The sequence below is a fragment of the Dendropsophus ebraccatus genome, chromosome 2 (assembly GCF_027789765.1).
Source record: "Dendropsophus ebraccatus isolate aDenEbr1 chromosome 2, aDenEbr1.pat, whole genome shotgun sequence".
NCBI lineage: Eukaryota > Metazoa > Chordata > Amphibia > Anura > Hylidae > Dendropsophus > Dendropsophus ebraccatus.
Window position 1 is genome coordinate 207,139,875 of NC_091455.1, and position 22,654 is coordinate 207,162,528.

Consider the following 22,654-nt stretch of genomic DNA (forward strand, 5'->3'; position numbering starts at 1 on the left):
ATGCAGTATTATAGTAGTTATATTCCTGTTTATAGGAGCAGTATTATAGTAGTTATATTCTTGTATATAGGAGCAGTATTATAGTAGATATATTCTTGTATATAGGGGCAGTATTATAGTAGTTATATTCTTGTATATAGGAGCAGTATTATAGTAGATATATTCTTGTATATAGGGGCAGTATTATAGTAGTTAGATTCTTGTATATAGGAGCAGTATTATAGTAGATATATTCCTGTATATAGGAGCAGTATTATAGTAGTTATATTCTTGTATATAGGAGCAGTATTATAGTAGTTATATTCTTGTATATAGGAGCAGTATTATAGTAGTATATTCTTGTATATAGGAGCAGTATTATAGTAGTTATATTCTTGTATATAGGAACAGTATTATAGTAGTTATATCCATGTATATAGGAGCAGTGTTATAGTAGTTATATTCTTGTATATAGGAGCAGTATTATAGTAGTTATATTCATGTATATAGGGGCAGTATTATAGTAGTTATATTCTTGTATATAGGAGCAGTATTATAGTAGTTATATTCTTGTATATAGGAGCAGTATTATAGTAGTTATATTCATGTATATAGGGGCAGTATTATAGTAGTTATATTCTTGTATATAGGGGCAGTATTATAGTAGTTATATTCTTGTATATAGGAGGCAGTATTATAGTAGTTATATTCTTGTATATAGAGAGCAGTATTATAGTAGTTATATTCTTGTATATAGGAGCAGTAATATAGTAGTTATATTCTTGTATATTGGAGCAGTATTATAGTAGTTATATTCTTGTATATAGGAGCAGTATTATAGTAGTTATATTCCTGTATATAGAAGCAGTATTATAGTAGTTATATTCTTTTATATAGCAGCAGTATTATAGTAGTTATATTCCTGTATATAGGAGCAGTATTATAGCAGTTATATTCTTTATCATAGGTGGGCAGTATTATATAAATTATCACTCCAAGCTTAGTCTAGCCTGACTCTTCTCACTTTTCCCTTATGTATAGGGTGTATAATCTCGCTATGGCTCTTCCACATGTTTTCCTAGATTACATCTATTTCTCCGCCGTTGCTGCCGCCATGTTACCATGTAAGAATTTATGTATTTTTAAATGACATTTCTGGATACAAGATAAGACGTTTGTATCGTTCCATCTCCCAAATCCAGTGAAGCCGGAGTCACTCACCGCACACAATGGACCCATACAAGGACGACCTCTTTATTTCGTTCCCCCCTCACAATCCCTCCAGGTTTAATTTCCCTGAATCCGACCCTACCCCATCTCCCTGAGCCGCACACACAAGATCCTTTTAGTCTTTCCCTAATTTACTGATATGTGATCTGTGTGCAGGGGGCGAGCGCACTCATGGGAACCAGCAAGAAGAATTTTTTTTTTTTTGTTTTTCAGGTAACTATTTCCTTGTTTCTATAGTAACCCGGAGGCACAGGTCACCTGTCCAACCTGCACCTATAAAGGAATCTTATCTCCAGGAAGAGGTCAGTCGGCACATACCTGCGGAGTCACACCTAAGTGTAAGTCCATGAACAGCGATGATTGATTGACTTGTTTATTTATTTAGTAATATTTACGTCTTCTTTCTTCTGTCTATTGATACATTGTAATTATGAACTTTTTACCTGCTGGGATTTGTAGTTCCTTGTTGTAGAGCCGGCACTAGAAGGGAAGCTTTGGCCTTTGCTCCACTGACATTGGGGCGGGTGCTACCAGTTCTTAAAGCGACACACACACACATTGTTCCTCTGTATTGTCTCACCTACGTTGTGTCTGTATTTTATATTATTATTATAGTTACGGGGATATGGGAAGTTATTGATTTCTTACTACAGATATAAAGATTATCTTCATGGGAATTTCCTGTGTACTATAGCCACGCCCCTCGTGATAAACCCCACCTACTTTTTGTATGTAGTCTGGACAATGCTCTGTGATCTCTACAGCCTGGAATCTAGACTGATCTGAGAGAGATTTGTGCAGCTGCTGCTATGTGTAGATCACAGAGCATTGTCTACACTGGATACAGCTGGGAGCAGGACTAGCTATGTACAATGTATCAGTCTGGAGCTCACAGAGCATTGTCTACACTGGATACAGCTGAGAGCTGGACTAGCTATGTACAATGTATCAGTCTGGGGTCCAGGCTGTAGAGCTCACAGAGCATTGTCTACACTGGATACAGCTGGGAGCAGGACTAGCTATGTACAATGTATCAGTCTGGAGCTCACAGAGCATTGTCTACATTGGATACAGTTATATCACTTCTCAGAGCAAATATTTACAGAATCAGAGAGAATTGTTTCACAGGAGAGTTTCATTAAAGGGGTTGTTCAACAAATTTACTTCTATTAAAAAAAATCTTGTCTTCCAGTACTTATCAGCTCCTGTATGTCCTACAGAAAGTGACTTATTTTTTTTAGTCTGACACAGTGCTCTCTGCTGCCACCTCTGTCCATATCAGGAACTGTCCACAACAGGAGCAAATCCCCATAGAAAACCTCTCCTGTCCTCCTAACTGGAAAAAATACACCACTTCCTGCAGGACATACAGCAGCTGATAAGTAGTGGGAGACTGGAGATTTTTTTAATAGAAGTAAATTACAAATCTCTGGCACTTTCTGGCACCAGTTGTTTGTTCTGGGTGGACTACCCCTTTAAGCCTTGTGCAAAGAAGCCGTCACTTATATCAACCAATCAGATTCCAGCTTTTATTTTTACCAGGACTTTCTACAAATAAATGCTAGAATGTGATTGGCTGATATGATAACTGCTCCTGATAAATCTCCATCATAGTCTAATAAAAAGTTGTAAATCTTTTCACATAGCCATCGATATTCATCATCCCATATCCATGTAACTGTTTATATTATATCCATATATACAGTCACTGTCCTGGGGTCTTCTAGTCTATCCATATACTCTGCCGCTATGTTCAGACCGTACACATAAGAAGGTACCACTGACCATAGACTTTCCCATTGCAGTATATCAGTGACCAGAAGCGGCAGGAGCCATGACGTATCTCCCATTGCTGGCCGTATCCCTCATCCTGGTGACCTTCTCCTCCAACCTGGCCATGGCGCTGAAGAAGGAAATCCGCTACCCGCAGACGCTCTCCAGAGGTCCTGTGTCTCCAAACTTTGCTCCACTGGGGAAATTATAGGGATAAAAATCTGAAATCTGAAGCTGACTATTTGGCTGAATGTTTTTGTCTTCTTCTAGGTTGGGGAGATGAGATCACGTGGGTGCAAACGTATGAGGAAGGACTGTACAATACCAAGAAGAGGTATGCAGGGGGCGCCAGAGGCATCAATACATGTGTACTGTATATTTAAAGGGGTTGTCCAGCGAAAATATTTTTCTTTTAAATTAACTGACATCAAAACGTTATATGGATTTGAATTTTTTTTCTGTTAAAAAAATCTAATTAAAAGTCTTCCTATACTTACTAGCTACTGTATGTCCTGCAGAAAATGTTTTATTTTCAGTCTGACATAGTGCTGACATCTCTGGCCGAGACAGGAACTCTGTCTCTGTTTTCTATGAATCCCCATAGAAAACCTCTCCTGCTCTGGACAGTTCCTGTCTTGGCCAGAGGTGTCAGCAGAGAACACTGTGTCAGACTGAAAATAAAACAACATTTCCTGCATGACATACAGCAGCTAATAAGTATGGGAAGACTTGAGATTTTTTAATAGACGTAAATTACAGATCTGTATAACTTTCTGACATTGTTTCATTTGAAAGAAAAAGATTTTCGCTGAACAAAATTGTAATATATATATGTATGTTACATTTCTTTAACGAAGTTATATAACTTTGTACTATTATTTTATTAAAGAAAATGTACTTGGTGACATGGACTCTCTGCTGCTGCCAGTGGCTGTGTTGGAAACTGCAGGGTCCCAGCATAGATGCATATTGCCAGCGCTGCTGCTGTAATAATGAGCCTTCCATGATGTCTACAATCATGGCCAAAAGTTTTGAGAATGATACAAATATTAATTTTTACAAAGTCTACTGCTTCAGTTTTTAAAATGGCAATTTGCATGTACTCCAGAATGTTATAAAGAGTGATCAGCTTAACAGCAATTACTTGCAAAGTCAATATTTGCCTGGAAAATGAACTTTATCCCCCAAAACACATTTCAACATCATTGCAGCCCTGCCTTAAAAGGACCAGCTAACATCGTTTCAGTGATTGCTCCATTATCACAGGTGTGGGTGTTGATGAGGACAGGGCTGGAGATCAATCTGTAATGAATAAGTAAGAATGACACCACTGGACACTTTAAAAGGAGGCTGGTGCTTGGCATCATTGTTTCTCTTCTGTTAACCATGGTTATCTCTAAAGAAACACATGCAGTTATCATTGCACTGCACAAAAATGGCCTAACAGGGAAGAGTATCGCAGCTAGAAAGATTGCACCTCAGTCAACAATCTATCGCATCATCAAGAACTTCAAGGAGAGAGGTTCCATTGTTGCCAAAAAGGCTCCAGGGCGCCCAAGAAAGACCATGAAGCGCCAGGACCGTCTCTTAAAAGTGTTTCAGCTGCGGGATCGGGCTCCCAGCAGTGCTTATATATACAGTATATTCAGTGGCGGATTATAATGTGGGCGGTTTGGGCGGCCGCCCGGGGCCCAAGGCTCCGGGGGGGGCCCGCGCCGCCCACATTAAGATCTTATATAGCAGCGCCAGCAGCACATCACTTTCGGGGCCCAATGGGCCCCCGAGTGATGTTCTGCTGTGGCGCGCTGTCGTCAGAGTCCGCCGCGGCACCGCCCCCTCTCTCCTTGCCGTCTTTGCGGTGCCCGTACTTCTCTCCTGGCGGCGTGATGACGTCACATCATGCGCGCCGCCAAGCAGAGAAGTTCGGGCACCGCGGGGCTGCACTGTGAGCTTCTGGCCTGCGTGACAGGCTCTCTGCCGGAAGCTCACCCTGGCCCCCTGCCGCCCGGCTGTACCCCTTACAACCTTAGCTGCTCTCCATGCCGCCCCATCTTCTCCCCCTGCTGCCACCCCCATCATCTTCTCCCCCTGCTGCCACCCCCATCATCTTCTCCTCCTGCTGCCACCCCCATCATCTTCTCCCCCTGCTGCCACCCCCATCATCTTCTCCCCCTGCTGCCACCCCCATCATCTTCTCCCCCTGCTGCTACCCTTCATCATCTTCTCCCCCTGCTGCTACCCTTCATCATCTTCTCCCCCTGCTGCTACCCTTCATCATCTTCTCCCCCTGCTGCTACCCTTCATCTTCTCCCCCTGCTGCTACCCTTCATCATCTTCTCCCCCTGCTGCTACCCTTCATCATCTTCTCCCCCTGCTGCTACCCTTCATCATCTTCTCCCCCTGCTGCCACCACCATCATCTTCTCCCCCTGCTGCTACCCCATCATCTTCTCCCCCTGCTGCCACCGCCATCTTCTCCTCCTGCTGCCACCCCCATCTTCTCCCCCTGCTGTTACCCCCATCATCTTCTCCCCCTGCTGCCACCCCCATCATCTTCTCCCCCTGCTTCCACCCCCATCATCTTCTCCCCCTGCTGCTACCCCCATCATCTTCTCCCCCTGCTCCCACCCCATCATCTTCTCCCCCTGCTGCTACCCTTCATCATCTTCTCCCCCTGCTGCTACCCTTCATCATCTTCTCCCCCTGCTGCTACCCTTCATCATCTTCTCCCCCTGCTGCCACCGCCATCATCTTCTCCTCCTGCTGCCACCCCCATCTTCTCCCCCTGCTGTTACCCCCATCATCTTCTCCCCCTGCTGCCACCCCCATCATCTTCTCCCCCTGCTTCCACCCCCATCATCTTCTCCCCCTGCTTCCACCCCCATCATCTTCTCCCCCTGCTGCTACCCCCATCATCTTCTACCCCTGCTGCCACCCCCATCATCTTCTCCCCCTGCTGCCACCCCCATCATCTTCTCCCCCTGCTGCCACCCCCATCATCTTCTCCCCCTGCTGCCACCCCCATCATCTTCTCCCCCTGCTGCCACCCCCATCATCTTCTCCCCCTGCTGCCACCCCCATCATCTTCTCCCCCTGCTGCTACCCTTCATCATCTTCTCCCCCTGCTGCTACCCTTCATCATCTTCTCCCCCTGCTTCTACCCCCATCATCTTCTCCCCCTGCTTCTACCCCCATCATCTTCTCTCCCTGCTGCTACCCCCATCATCTTCTCCTCCTGCTGCTACCCCCATCATCTTCTCCCCCTGCTGCTACCCCCATCATCTTCTCCCCCTGCTGCCACCGCCATCATCTTCTCCTCCTGCTGCCACCGCCATCATCTTCTCCCCCTGCTGCTACCCCCATCATCTTCTCCCCCTGCTGCTACCCCCATCATCTTCTCCCCCTGCTGCTAACCCATCATCTTCTCCCCCTGCTGCTAACCCATCATCTTCTCCCCCTGCTGCTACCCCCATCATCTTCTCCCCCTGCTGCTAACCCATCATCTTCTCCCCCTGCTGCTACCCCCATCATCTTCTCCCCCTGCTGCTAACCCATTATCTTCTCCCCCTGCTGCTAACCCATCATCTTCTCCCCCTGCTGCCACCCCCATCATCTTCTCCTCCTGCTGCCACCCCCATCATCTGCCACCCCCATCATCTTCTCCCCCTGGTGCCACCCCCATCATCTTCTCCCCCTGCTGCTACCCCCATCATCTTCTACCCCTGCTGCCACCCCCATCATCTTCTCTCCCTGCTGCCACCCCCATCATCTTCTCCTCCTGCTGCTGCTACTCCCATCATCTTCTCCCCCTGCTGCTTCCCTGCCTCCCCAGCTTCCCACCCCCCCGGCCTCTGTCGCCCCAGTTTCTCCCCCTGTCGCCCCAGCTGCCTCCCTTCCCCAATCACCCCCAGCTCCCCGCCTGCAGATGAGTTGGGGTCGGAGAAGTCTTCATGATGCTGTGCCAGATAGAAAAGAAAGGAAAAAGTGAGCGACGGCAATCGGAGAAGACGTCACCTGTGAGTCATTAGTAACTGCACTGTAATCACTTATAGGCTGGGTTCACACTACGTATATTTCAGTCAGTATTGTGGTCCTCATATTGCAACCAAAACCAGGAGTGGATTAAAAACACAGAAAGGCTATGTTCACACAATGGTGAAATTGAGTGGATGGCCGCCATATAACAGTAAATAACGGCCATTATTTCAATATAACAGCCGTTGTTTTAAAATAACAGCAAATATTTGCCATTAAATGGCGGCCATCCACTCAATTTCAACATTGTGTGGACAGAGCCTTTCTGTGTTTTTAATCCACTCCTGGTTTTGGTTGCAATATGAGGACCACAATACTGAGTGAAATATACGTAGTGTGAACCCAGCCATAGGCTGCGTTCACACACAGTATATTTCAGGCAGTATTTGGTCCTCATGTCAGGTCCTCATAACAACCAAAACCAGGAGTGGATGGAAAACACAGAAAGGCTATGATCACATAATGTTGTAATTGAGTGGATGGCCGTCATTTAATTGCAAATATTTGCTGTTGTATTGAAATAATGTCCGTTATTTACTCTTATATGACGGCCATCCACTCAATTTCAACATTATGTGAACAGATCCTTTCTGTGTTTTCCATCCACTCCTTGTTTTGGTTGCTATGAGGACCTGACATGAGGACCAAATACTGCCTGAAACATACTGCGCCCTATAGTGTGCAGAGCCTGTGTACCATTGGGGTCTAAATGGGTGAGTGTATTGTTTGCGGTAGTGTACTGACAGCCCCGGGGTCACTACAGTACACTAGCGAAAACTTTTAAACTAGAACCCAACTACAACTGCAGGCACTACAACTCCCAGCATATTATGAGGGCTGCAGACTGTCAGTACATGCTGGGAGTTGTAGTGCCTTCAGCTGTTGTAGTTGGGTGATAGGTGCATTATACACTGGATGCTTTGTGGCATATAAGAATACAGAGATCTGTGGGGGCTCAGTGTAGGGAAGTGACCCCAGAACATCACTAATAGGGGATAGAACAAAAACATCTCCCCCTATCCCCTATTAGTGATGTTCTGGGGTCACTTCTATATACTGATCCCCCACAGACCTCTGTATTCTTATATACCCCACACAGCCTGCTGGGGTGGACGGGGGGGCCCAGGTTGGGTGGACAGCCCGGGGCCCAGGGTACATTTAATCCGCCACTGAGTATATTATATACATTGCTGCTTATATATATATATTATATACATGGATGCTTATATATATTATATACATGGATGCTTATATATATTATATACATGGCTGCTTATATATATATTATATATATGGCTGCTTATACTTGATGGCTGCTTATATATATATTATATACATGGCTGCTTATATATATATTATATACATGGCTGCTTATATATATTATATCATGGCTGCTTATATATATTATATACATGGCTGCTTATATATATTATATACATGACTGCTTATATATATTATATACATGGCTGCTTATATATACAGTATATTATATACATGGCTGCTTATATATATTATATACATGGCTGCTTATACTGGATGGCTGCTTATACATATTATATACATGACTGCTTATATATATTATATACATGGCTGCCTATATATATTATATACATGGCTGCTTATATATACAGTATATTATATACATGGCTGCTTATATATAATATATACATGGCTGCTTATACTTGATGGCTGCTTATACATATTATATACATGACTGCTTATATATATTATATACATGGCTGCCTATATATATTATATACATGGCTGCTTATATATACAGTATATTATATACATGGCTGCTTATATATAATATATACATGGCTGCTTATACTTGATGGCTGCTTATACATATTATATACATGGCTGCTTATATATATTATATACATGGCTGCTTATATATATTATATACATGGCTGCTTGCTGACCACCTCCTGACACTGAAGCTATCATTCTATCAGTTGTCGCCCAGTTTCCTGGAGTTTTCAGGTTGTAGTTGCCAAAAGTGTTAATAAACATTCATCCACCAGATGGCGACATTCTGCTGATTTTATAATGGGAAGAAGTGACAGGTGTGGGATAGGATGTGAGATGGGAACTTTGTGCCCCTGTCCTGTATATCCTCATAGATGGGACTAATAACTGATGGGGAGATCCTGTCTATAATCCAGCGTCTAATGGGATCACTATCATCTAAATGTCATGGATTCTTTACAACCATTCTACTGGGACTGCTTGTGATCATTATACCCTTAAAGAAGTATACCCACCCTAAAACTACTCTAGACCACCAGGGCTTTGCTGCCATGTAATATATTTTACCTATTGCTATATTAAGGTCAGAGGGGTTTCTTTAGCCACAAGATGAAGCATTCTGCAAAATAACAAAATTGCAGTACCAGATATGACCACTAGGTGGAGGCATAATAAACTAAGAAAGGGTAATCAGGACTGGGTCACAATGTCCAGGAATCAACCTGGACCATAAATCACTTATTACAAAGAGATCACATTAAAAAAAGCAAGTGGGGTCACTGGAGATTATATACATGATGTGTATTACAGCCTCCTGTCCTCTTCTCTTACAGTAACAAACCTCTGATGGTGATTCATCATCTGGAAGACTGTCAGTACTGCCAAGGTAAGTTATCCATCATATACATTACATTACTGCTCCAGAGTTACATCCTGTCATATACTCCAGAGCTGCACTCACTATTCTGCTGGTGGTCACTGAGTACATATATTACATTACTGATCCTGAGTTACATCCTGTATTATACCCCAGAGCTGTACTCACTGTTCTGCTGGTGCGGTCACTGTGTACATACATTACATTACTGATCCTGAGTTACATCCTGTATTATACTCCAGAGCTGCACTCACTATTCTGCTACTGGGGGTCACTGTGTACATACATTACATTACTGATCCTGAGTTACATCCTGTCATATACTCCAGAGCTGCACTCACTATTCTGCTGGTGGTCACTGAGTACATATATTACATTACTGATCCTGAGTTACATCCTGTATTATACTCCAGAGCTGCACTCACTATTCTGCTGGTGGGGTCACTGTGTACATACATTACATTACTTATCCTAAGTTACATCCTGTATTATACTCCAGAGCTGCACTCACTATTCTGCTGCTGGGGTCACTGTGTACATACATTACATTACTTATCCTAAGTTACATCCTGTATTATACTCCAGAGCTGCACTCACTATTCTGCTGCTGGGGTCACTGATCCTGTGCTGTACAGTCTTGTGGTCTTTTATTAACCCTATGAATGGATTGCTGTGTTCCTCAGCCCTGAAGAAGGCTTTTTCTGAAAGTGAGGAAATCCAGGAACTGGCAAAGGAAAATTTCATCATGTTGAATCTCATGGTAGGTCGATCACTGGTGGATTGGGGACTTGTACTAATACTGCTGAGACTGGCGCCATCTGCAGGACAGGAGGAGAGTTGGCGTTCAGAAGCCACAACATTGAATTATCCTTTAGGGAATAACCATTTACTGATCTGGAAGAGGGAATATTCCTGTGATCTGCAGGCCATGGAGATATATATATATATATAGACTGTATATATAAAACATATCGCATTCTCTATTATACCACATAAAATAATTTTTTCAGCACGAGACAAGGGATAAGAACTTATCGCCAGACGGACAGTATGTGCCCAGGATCATGTTTGTCGGTAAGACGAGACCGGGGTCTTCTCTAGATATTGGGGATCATGTATCATCTATCTGTGATGGTGATTGGAGGGGGAGGGGCTTATCATCCTAGTGACTCCTGTCTGTGATGGTGATGGGAGGGGGAGGGGCTTATCATCCTAGTGACTCCTGTCTGTGATGGTGATGGGAGGGGGAGGGGCTTATCATCCTAGTGACTCCTGTCTGTGATGGTGATTGGAGGGGGAGGGGCTTATTACCCTTGTGACGCCCATCTGTGATGGTGATGGGAGGGGCTTATCACCCTAGTGACTCCTGTCTGTGATAGTGATTGGAGGGGGAGGGGCTTATCATCCTAGTGACTCCTGTCTGTGATGGTGATTGGAGGGGGAGGGGCTTATTACCCTTGTGACTCCTGTCTGTGATGGTGATTGGAGGGGGAGGGGCTTATCATCCTAGTGGCTCCTGTGTGTGATGGTGATTGGAGGGGGAGGGGCTTATCATCCTAGTGACTCCTGTCTGTGATGGTGATGGGAGGGGGAGGGGCTTATCATCCTAGTGACTCCTGTCTGTGATGGTGATTGGAGGGGGAGGGGCTTATTACCCTTGTGACGCCCATCTGTGATGGTGATGGGAGGGGCTTATCACCCTAGTGACTCCTGTCTGTGATAGTGATTGGAGGGGGAGGGGCTTATCATCCTAGTGACTCCTTTCTGTGATGGTGATTGGAGGGGGAGGGGCTTATTACCCTTGTGACTCCTGTCTGTGATGGTGATTGGAGGGGGAGGGGCTTATCATCCTAGTGGCTCCTGTGTGTGATGGTGATTGGAGGGGGAGGGGCTTATCCTCCTGGTGACTCCTGTCTGTGATGGTGATTGGAGGGGGAGGGGTTTATCATCCTAGTGACTCCTATCTGTGATGGTGATTGGAGGGGGAGGGGCTTATTACCCTTGTGACTCCTGTCTGTGATGGTGATTGGAGGGGGAGGGGCTTATCATCCTAGTGGCTCCTGTGTGTGATGGTGATTGGAGGGGGAAGGGCTTATCTTCCTGGTGACTCCTGTCTGTGATGGTGATTGGAGGGGGAGGGGCTTATCATCCTAGTGACTCCTGTCTGTGATGGTGATTGGAGGGGGAGGGGCTTATCATCCTAGTGACTCCTGTCTGTGATGGTGATTGGAGGGGGAGGGGTTTATCATAAGTCACTTGTTTGTAAATAACCAAAGGTTGATACAATTGTTGCAACATTGTATCATTTTTAGCCACACCCCCTTTTTTAAATGAATGAGAATATACGAGCCATATAGATTTTTTTTTTTTAAATAGGCCCATTTCTTTAGTAGCTTCTTGACTGTAATGCACCTCCTTAAAGGGATTATCCTGGATTAGAGGAACATAGCTAGTTCCTTTCAAAAACAGCGCCACCCCTGTCCTCAGGTTGTGTGTGGTATTGCGATTCAACTCCATTCACTTCAATGGACCTCTTGACAGAACGGCATGTAGCGCTCTTTCTGCCATTGTTTTGCTATGTTTGTCCTTTGACATCTCTTTCAGGGTCGGTCTGACACTGTTTACAGTCTCTATTCTGTTGCGTTGCCGTTGAGGCCGTTGTCCCCCTGTTCTCAGGTCTATGGTCATCTTCTTCTTACAGATCCCGCCCTTACGGTCAGAGCCGACATCACCGGACGTTACTCCAATCGCCTTTACACCTATGAACCGCAGGACATTCCGCTGTGTAAGTCGCCTTCTATATCATATGAGGCTTATAGACTGCAGCCACATCAGCACAACCCCCCACACTGTCTGCTCATAGAACATCAGTACAGCATGTACTATACTTCAGAGCTGAAATCACAATTCTGCTGGATGTTATTGGAAACAGTCAGCAAGCTTGTGACCATGCTCCATATCCCTTAGTTTAGTCAGGCTCCTATAATGTAATTGAGGGGGCACTAACTTACACCATTCTTCTAGATCATGAAAATAGTCAGATATTCTACCTTTTAAAGGGCCACTACACCCAAAAACATTGCATATAGAGCCAGTATTGTCGCCCCCTGCTGGGCAATACACTGTCCACATCCTGTATCTAATCCCCTTCTCTATTCCTCCCAGTGATACAGAACATGAAGAAAGCGTTACGTCTTGCCCAGACCGAGCTATGAGCCGCCACATGGAAGATGGAGGGGTCCGCACCGCGAAGGGGCCAATCATGGCCGAAAGAACCGCCCTCCCCATTCTCTGTGGACCCCAAACTGGAGTCATAGACGAACATTTCCTTACAGGATGGAGCGAATGGGGCACAAAGAAGAAGGGCACAAAATTTATATGGTTTCTTAAAGGGTTTTTTTTTTTCTCAAGAAATATTGGCCTCCTATGGCAGCTGAAAGAAAAGGGGGGGGGGGGGGTGAAGGGCTTAAAGTGTGTGGGGGGGGGGGGGGTGCGGGGTTGGGGGCGTCAGATACATCAGACAATACTCATGATTCATGGTAGAAAAATTCTCAAAAATCAGAATTTTTGTCTTGACCAAATCTCCCCATGTGTGTCTGGTTCTAGGAATCAGATCTTCATGTAGATGGAGGAGGTGGTCGGGTGTCTGATCCATAAGATGCTGACCACCGGTCATCCCTCCCCTCTGTAACCTCTCTGCACTGTCCATAGGGGGATTGCTCATTTTTAGAGGAAAAAGGATTAAAAAAAATGATAAAAAAAAATAAAATTATTTTAAATATATGTGTATGTATCCTGTACGGATGGTGAGAATGAATTGCTAACACAGTGTTGTCTACACATCCCCCCATAACACATCTACACATCCCCCCATAACGCAGTGTCATCTACACATCTCCCCATAACACATCTACACATCCCCCATATACATCTACACATCCCCCATACACATCTACACATCCCCCATACACATCTACACATCCCCCATACACATCTACACATCCCCCATATACATCTACACATCCCCCATATACATCTACACATCCCCCATACACATCTACACATCCCCCATATACATCTACACATCCCCCATACACATCTACACATCCCCCATACACATCTACACATCCCCCATACACATCTACACATCCCCCATACACATCTACACATCCCCCATATACATCTACACATCCCCCATATACATCTACACATCCCCCATACACATCTACACATCCCCCATATACATCTACACATCCCCCCCCTATAACACTGTCATCTACACATCCCCATAACACATCTACACATCCCCCATACACATCTACACATCCCCCCATACACATCTACACATCCCCCCATAACACAGTGTCATCTACACATCCCCCCCATAACAGTGTCATCTACACATCCCCCCATAACACATCTACACATCCCCCCATAACACATCTATACATCCCCCCATAACACATCTATACATCCCCCATAACACATCTACACATCCCCCCATAACACATCTACACATCCCCCATATACATCTACACATCCCCCATATACATCTACACATCCCCCATATACATCTACACATCCCCCATATACATCTACACATCCCCCATACACATCTACACATCCCCCATATACATCTACACATCCCCCCATAACACAGTGTCATCTACACATCCCCCCATAACACAGTGTCATCTACACATCCCCCCCTATAACACTGTCATCTACACATCCCCCATAACACATCTACACATCCCCCATACACATCTACACATCCCCCCATAACACAGTGTCATCTACACATCCCCCCTATAACACTGTCATCTACACATCCCCCATAACAGTGTCATCTACACATCCCCCCATACACATCTACACATCCCCCCATAACACATCTACACATCCCCCCATAACACATCTATACATCCCCCATAACACATCTACACATCCCCCCATAACACATCTACACATCCCCCCATATACATCTACACATCCCCCATATACATCTACACATCCCCCCCTATAACACTGTCATCTACACATCCCCCATAACACATCTACACATCCCCCCATACACATCTACACATCCCCCCATAACACATCTACACATCCCCCCATATACATCTACACATCCCCCATATACATCTACACATCCCCCCCTATAACACTGTCATCTACACATCCCCCATAACACATCTACACATCCCCCATAACACATCTACACATCCCCCATAACACATCTACACATCCCCCATAACACATCTACACATCCCCCCATAACACATCTACACATCCCCCTATAACACTGTCATCTACACATCCCCCATAACAGTGTCATCTACACATCCCCCCATAACACATCTACACATCCCCCATATACATCTACACATCCCCCATAACACATCTACACATCCCCCCATATACATCTACACATCCCCCCATAACACAGTGTCATCTACACATCCCCCATAACACAGTGTCATCTACACATCCCCCATACACATCTACACATCCCCCCATAACACAGTGTCATCTACACATCCCCCCATAACACAGTGTCATCTACACATCCCCCCATAACACAGTGTCGTCTACACATCCCCCCATAACACATCTACACATCCCCCATATACATCTACACATCCCCCCATAACACATATACACATCCCCCCATAACAGTGTCATCTACACATCCCCATAACACATCTACACATCCCCCATAACAGTGTCATCTACACATCCCCCCATAACAGTGTCCTCTACACATCCCCCCATAACACATCTACACATCCCCTATAACAGTGTCATCTACACATCCCCCCATAACACATCTACACATCCCCCATAACACATATACACATCCCCCATAACACATATACACATCCCCCATAACACATATACACATCCCCCATAACAGTGTCATCTACACATCCCCCCATAACACAGTGTCATCTACACATCCCCCATACACATCTACACATCCCCCCATAACACATCTACACATCCCCCCATAACACAGTGTCATCTACACATCCCCCATACACATCTACACATCCCCCATAACACATCTACACATCCCCCCATAACACATCTACACATCCCCCCATAACACATCTACACATCCCCCATAACACATCTACACATCCCCCATAACAGTGTCATCTACACATCCCCCATACACATCTACACATCCCCCCATAACACATCTACACATCCCCCATAACACAGTGTCATCTACACCCCCCCCCATAACACATCTACACATCCCCCATAACACAGTGTCATCTACACCCCCCCCATAACACAGTGTCATCTACACATCCCCCATACACATCTACACATCCCCCATACACATCTACACATCCCCCCATATACATCTACACATCCCCCCATAACAGTGTCATCTACACATCCCCCATAACAGTGTCATCTACACATCCCCCATACACATCTACACATCCCCCCATAACACAGTGTCATCTACACATCCCCCATACACATCTACACATCCCCCATATACATCTACACACACCCCCATAACAGTGTCATCTACACATCCCCCATATACATCTACACATCCCCCCATAACACATCTACACATCCCCCATAACAGTGTCATCTACACATCCCCCATAACACATCTACACATCCCCCATAACAGTGTCATCTACACATCCCTATATGTCCTGTACACTGTTGATGTTGCTGTCACAGTGTTCCCAGTAGACCCAGCTGTGTGATCCCTGTAGATCCTGGTAATCTGCAGCTGATCTCTGGACAAGTGAACCGGCAGAACAGGATCTCTCAGTATCCGTCTCGCTGGGTGTTGGCCGCTAAGCAGATGGCAACTCTGACAAACTCCATATATTTCCTATCATGACAGAGACAAATATTTGTACAAGACGAGAACAATGGAAATCCTGCCAGGGTGAGAACGCAGGGAGCGTAGGACACCTCAGCACTGGAGCGCCGGGACTGTAATATCGAGTCAGCGCAGAAGGTTCCGGAATCGGATTCAGGAAAGATGAGGTGTACATGTGTACAGCATAGGAGAGTCAGGAAATGTATTCTAAGTAGTTACCCCTCATAGTGTTAGTATAGGATTGCCCCCCTATAAAGTTAGTATAGGATTGCCCCCCTATAGAGTTAGTATAGGATTGCCCCCTAGAGTGTTCGTATAGGATTGCCCCCCTATAGATTTAGTATAGGATTGCCCCCTAGAGTGTTAGTATAGGATTGCCCCCTAGAGTGTTAGTATAGGATTGCCCCCTATAGAGTTAGTATAGGATTGCCTCCTATAGTGTTAGTATAGGATTGCCCCCCTATAGAGTTAGTATAGGATTTCCTCCTATAGTGTAAGTATAGGATTGCCCCCCTATAGAGTTAGTATAGGATTTCCTCCTAGAGTGTTAGTATAGGATTGCCCCCCTATAGAGTTAGTATAGGATTGCCCCCCTATAAAGTTAGTATAGGATTGCCCCCCCTATAGAGTTAGTATAGGATTGCCCCCCTATAAAGTTAGTATAGGATTGCCCCCCTATAGAGTTAGTATAGGATTTCCTCCTATAGTGTTAGTATAGGATTGCCCCCCTATAGAGTTAGTATAGTATTTTCTCCTATAGTGTAAGTATAGGATTGCCCCCTATAGAGTTAGTATAGGATTTCCTCCTATAGTGTTAGTATAGAATTGCCCCCCTATAGAGTTAGTATAGGATTTTCTCCTATAGTGTTAGTATAGGATTGCCCCCCTATAGAGTTAGTATAGGATTTTCTCCTATAGTGTTAGTATAGGACTTTCCTCTATAGTGTTAGTATAGGATTCCCCCATAGTGTTAGTGTAGAGTCGCCCCCTATTGTGTTACTATAGGATTGCCCCCTGTAGAGTTAGTATAACATTTCCCCCTATAGGGTTAGTATAGGCTTGTCCCCTATAATGTTAGTGTAGGAACGCCCATAGTGGTGGTATAGAATTACCCCCTGTAGAGTTAGTATAGGATTGCCCCCTATAGTGTTGGTATAGGATTGCACCCTATAGAGTTAGTATAGGATTGCCCCCTATATAGTTAGTATAGGATTGTTCCCTATAATGTTAGTATAGGATTCCCCCCACTTAAAATTTAGTATAGAATTGCTCCCTATAGTGTTAATATAGGACCCCCCCCTGTAGAGTTAGTAGGGGCCCCTATAGTGTTAGCAAAGGATTTCCCCCTAGAGAGTTAGTATAGGATTGCCCCCTATAGAGTTAGTATAGGATTGCTCCCTATAGAGTTAGTATAGGATTGCCCCCTATAGAGTTAGTATAGGATTGCCCCCTATAGAGTTAGTATAGGATTGCCCCCTATAGAGTTAGTATAGGATTGCCCCCTATAGAGTTAGTATAGGATTTCCCCCTATAGAGTTAGTATAGGATTGCCCCCTATAGAGTTAGTATAGGATTGCCCCTAGAGTGTTAGTATAGGATTGCCCCCTATAGAGTTAGTATAGGATTGCCCCCTATAGAGTTAGTATAGGATTGCCCCCTATAGAGTTAGTATAGGATTGCCCCCTATAGAGTTAGTATAGGATTGCCCCCTATAGAGTTAGTATAGGATTTCCCCCTATAGAGTTAGTATAGGATTGCCCCCTAGAGTGTTAGTATAGGATTTCCCCCTAGAGTGTTAGTATAGGATTTCCCCCTAGAGTGTTAGGGTCCTATTACACAGAGCGATTTTTAGCAATTAACGACTAACGATAAACGCAAACGAGAGTGTTTATCGTTAACCTGAAATCGTTCACCATATTACACAGAACGATGGCTGTTAGATACGATCGTTATTGCAATCGTTTATTCCTTCTGATCTCAGGAAAACAATGGGCAATGTGCTATTACACTGAACGAAAAGTGAAAAAATGCGGAACTTAAGTGAACAAACGTGGAATTACAGCGAACGATTAGCAAGCGATTAACGATAACTTTAGGTTCAGATCTATATCAACGATGAACGACATACGAACGATTTTTCGATCGTTGCCTGCAATTACACAGAACGATTATGGTTTAAATTCGAACGATATAACGATTTTTGATGATAATCGTCCCGTGTAATAGGGCCCTTAGTATAGGATTGCCCCCTAGAGTGTTAGTATAGGATTGCCCCCTATAGAGTTAGTATAGGATTGCCCCCTATAGAGTTAGTATAGGATTGCCCCCTATAGAGTTAGTATAGGATTGCCTCCTATAGAGTTAGTATAGGATTGCCCCCTATAGAGTTAGTATAGGATTGCCCCCTAGAGTGTTAGTATAGGATTGCCCCCTATAGAGTTAGTATAGGATTGCCCCCTATAGAGTTAGTATAGGATTGCCCCCTAGAGTGTTAGTATAGGATTGCCCCCTATAGAGTTAGTATAGGATTGCCCCCTATAGAGTTAGTATAGGATTGCCCGCTAGAGTGTTAGTGTAGGATTGCCCCCTAGAGTGTTAGTATAGGATTGCCCCCTAGAGTGTTAGTATAGGATTGCCCCCTAGAGTGTTAGTATAGGATTGCTCCCTAGAGTGTTAGTATAGGATTGCCCCCTATAGAGTTAGTATAGGATTGCCCCCTATAGAGTTAGTATAGGATTGCCCCCTATAGAGTTAGTATAGGATTGCCCCCTATAGAGTTAGTATAGGATTGCCCCCTAGAGTGTTAGTATAGGATTGCCCCCTATAGAGTTAGTATAGGATTGCCCCCTATAGAGTTAGTATAGGATTGCCCCCTAGAGTGTTAGTATAGGATTGCCCCCTATAGAGTTAGTATAGGATTGCCCCCTATAGAGTTAGTATAGGATTGCCCCCTAGAGTGTTAGTATAGGATTGCCCCCTATAGAGTTAGTATAGGATTGCCCCCTATAGAGTTAGTATAGGATTGCCCCCTAGAGTGTTAGTGTAGGATTGCCCCCTAGAGTGTTAGTATAGGATTGCTCCCTAGAGTGTTAGTATAGGATTGCCCCCTATAGAGTTAGTATAGGATTGCCCCCTATAGAGTTAGTATAGGATTGCCCCCTAGAGTGTTAGTATAGGATTGCTCCCTAGAGTGTTAGTATAGGATTGCCCCCTAAAGAGTTAGTATAGGATTGCCCCCTATAGAGTTAGTATAGGATTGCCCCCTATAGAGTTAGTATAGGATTGCCCCCTATAGAGTTAGTATAGGATTGCCCCCTAGAGTGTTAGTATAGGATTGCCCCCTATAGAGTTAGTATAGGATTGCCCCCAATAGAGTTAGTATAGGATTGCCCCCTAGAGTGTTAGTATAGGATTGCCCCCTATAGAGTTAGTATAGGATTGCCCCCTAGAGTGTTAGTATAGGATTGCCCCCTAGAGTGTTAATATAGGATTGCCCCCTAGAGTGTTAGTATAGGATTGCCCCCTAGAGTGTTAGTATAGGATTGCCCCCTATAGAGTTAGTATAGGATTGCCCCCTATAGAGTTAGTATAGGATTGCCCCCTAGAGTGTTAGTATAGGATTGCCCCCTAGAGTGTTAGTATAGGATTGCCCCCTTAAAAGCAGAGTTTACAAAAATCCTATGGAAACCACTGCAACAGCATTGGCCACTGACAGAGTACAGACAGCTGCCTATACATGGCACCTTACTGCGTTATTTGGCCTATGTATTGCGATGGTATTTGCGCACCATCCTATATGTTGGTGATATATGGCTGACATATGGCGGTGTTGTTTCGGGACCATACCATTGTTATGTGGCAGTGTTATTTAGACACCATTCTGTAGATCCTGGATGGAGCTTTCTGAAAGCAAAACATCCCAGTCCATCCAGGGTCAGTCACCTGTCATGTCAAAGGACTTTGAGCACTAGAACAAAACTGGGTGTGGTCCTGATCTCAGTCTTATGTATGTTATACCGCCATATAGCACAAACCTATGTATATTATAACGTTACATAGTATCATCTTATGTACATTACACCGCCATATAGTATAATGTTATGTATGTTATACCGCCATATAGCACAAACCTATGTATATTATACCGTTATATAGTATATTATACCGCCATATAGCACAAACCTATGTATATTATACTGTTATATAGTATCATCTTATGTACATTATACCACCATATAGTATAATAACCAGAAACTGCTAAATATATCACAGATATCATCCATCCCAGGAGCAGATACAGACTAGATACATATAGACTTCATTTCACACTCTGCTGTTTGGCTGCAATCTTGTTAATCTCTTTAAAAGTTGTCAAGATTCAGCCAAGGTACACGATCAGTATCTAAGACAAATATATTCAGGGCCCGAACTGTGATACAGTCATCTCATACAACGCGGTACATACCGCCTGCTGGACACATCACTGGCTAAGTATATTCCTGTATAAAGGAGCAGTATTATAGTAGTTATATTCCTGTATATAGGAGCAGTATTATAGTAGTTATATTCCTATATAAATGAGCAGTATTATAGTAGTTATATTCCTGTATATAGGGAGCAGTATTATAGTAGTTATATTCTTGTATATAGGAGCAGTATTATAGTAGTTATATTCCTGTATATAGGGAGCAGTATTATAGTAGTTATATTCTTGTATATAGGAGCAGTATTATAGTAGTTATATTCCTGTATATAGGGAGCAGTATTATAGTAGTTATATTCTTGTACATAGGAGCAGTATTATAGTAGTTATATTCTTGTACCTCGTGCCGGTATCTGATACACATGGGTCCCTACACTAAGTCCACACCGTGCCAGTCAGTGGCCACCAACCCCGCAGGCGTGCACAGCCAGGGAACGGGGTCATGGGACGGCCCTGCGACCCCCATGCCACAGGACCAGACCCAAAAACACCACACCAGAACCCGGCCAGCACCGCCGGTGGAGAAGGTCGCCCCCAAGCAGCACAAGTCTGGATAAGGAATTACACTCACCATAGCTGCAGCAAACAGAATGGGAAAGAACAAGAGGGATTAAAACCATGTGCACTCAGGTGTCTCCTGCTAATTGCGGTCATGTGGGTCTCACCAGGAGGAGTGCAATACACGGAGAAAAGAGAGAAACAAAATGCGGTTCAGGGAAGAAACAGAGTGCTGTACCTCACACCCATGGCTGATACTAGTGCCGCTAGGCTAAATAAAAAACACATCAGAATTTTGTGTATGAATTGATCAAGCCATACTGCTCCTCCTGGTGAGACCCACATGACCGCAATTAGCAGGAGACACCTGAGTACACATGGTTTTAATCCCTCCTGTTTTTTCCCATTCTGTTTGCTGCAGCTATGGTGGGTGTAATACCTTATCCAGACTTGTGCTGCTTGGGGGCGACCTTCTCCGCCGGCGGTGCTGGCCGGGTTCTGGTGTGATGTTTTTGGGTCTGGTCCTGTGGCATGGGGGTCGCAGGGCCGTCCCATGGCCCCCGTTCCCTGACTGTGCACGCCTGCGGGGTTGGTGGCCACTGACTGGCACGGTGTGGACTTAGTGTAGAGACCCATGTGTATCAGATACCGGAACGAGGTACATGGGGCAATATGGCTTGATCAATTCATACACAAAATTCTGATGTGTTTTTTATTTAGCCTAGGGGCACTAGTATCAGCCATAGGTGTGAGGTGCAGCACTCTGTTTCTTCCCTGAACCGCATTATAGTAGTTATATTCTTGTATATAGGGAGCAGTATTATAGTAGTTATATTCCTGTATATAGGGGGCAGTATTATAGTAGTTATATTCTTGTATATAGGAGCAGTATTATAGTAATTATATTCTTGTATATAGGAGCAGTATTATAGTAGTTACATTCTTGTATATAGGAGCAGTATTATAGCGGTTATATTCCTGTATATAGGAGCAGTATTATAGTAGTTATATTCCTGTATATAGGGGCAGTATTATAGCAGTTATATTCTTGTATATAGGGAGCAGTATTATAGTAGTTATATTCCTGTATATAGGGGCAGTATTATAGTAGTTATATTCCTGTATATAGGGGGCAGTATTATAGTAGTTATATCAGCACAAGCCAT

At 44.2% G+C, this 22,654-nt stretch overlaps 2 protein-coding genes across 3 annotated transcripts in view; both read left to right on the forward strand.

Annotated features, from left to right (window-relative positions):
* LOC138783958 (anterior gradient protein 2-A-like) overlaps positions 1 to 22,654 on the forward strand; it is a 470,764-nt gene that overhangs the window by 425,674 nt on the left and 22,436 nt on the right. The window lies entirely within an intron of this gene.
* On the forward strand, positions 1,448 to 13,074 carry AGR3 (anterior gradient 3, protein disulphide isomerase family member). Its single transcript, XM_069960605.1, has 8 exons — positions 1,448 to 1,547; positions 3,015 to 3,152; positions 3,253 to 3,316; positions 9,602 to 9,654; positions 10,329 to 10,405; positions 10,656 to 10,719; positions 12,347 to 12,430; positions 12,811 to 13,074. The coding sequence occupies exons 2-8, from the start codon at positions 3,044 to 3,046 to the stop codon at positions 12,858 to 12,860; spliced, it is 501 nt and encodes a 166-aa protein (XP_069816706.1). The 5' UTR covers positions 1,448 to 1,547; positions 3,015 to 3,043; the 3' UTR covers positions 12,861 to 13,074.

Bases quoted from the DNA above. Each gene is read 5' to 3' on its own strand.
- AGR3 (XM_069960605.1), top strand. From the start codon at position 3,044: ATGACGTATCTCCCATTGCTGGCCGTATCCCTCATCCTGGTGACCTTC. The intron at 3,153-3,252 runs GTCCTGTGTCTC...GTCTTCTTCTAG, and splicing joins CCCGCAGACGCTCTCCAGAG to GTTGGGGAGATGAGATCACG. The intron at 10,406-10,655 runs GTAGGTCGATCA...TAATTTTTTCAG, and splicing joins TCATCATGTTGAATCTCATG to CACGAGACAAGGGATAAGAA.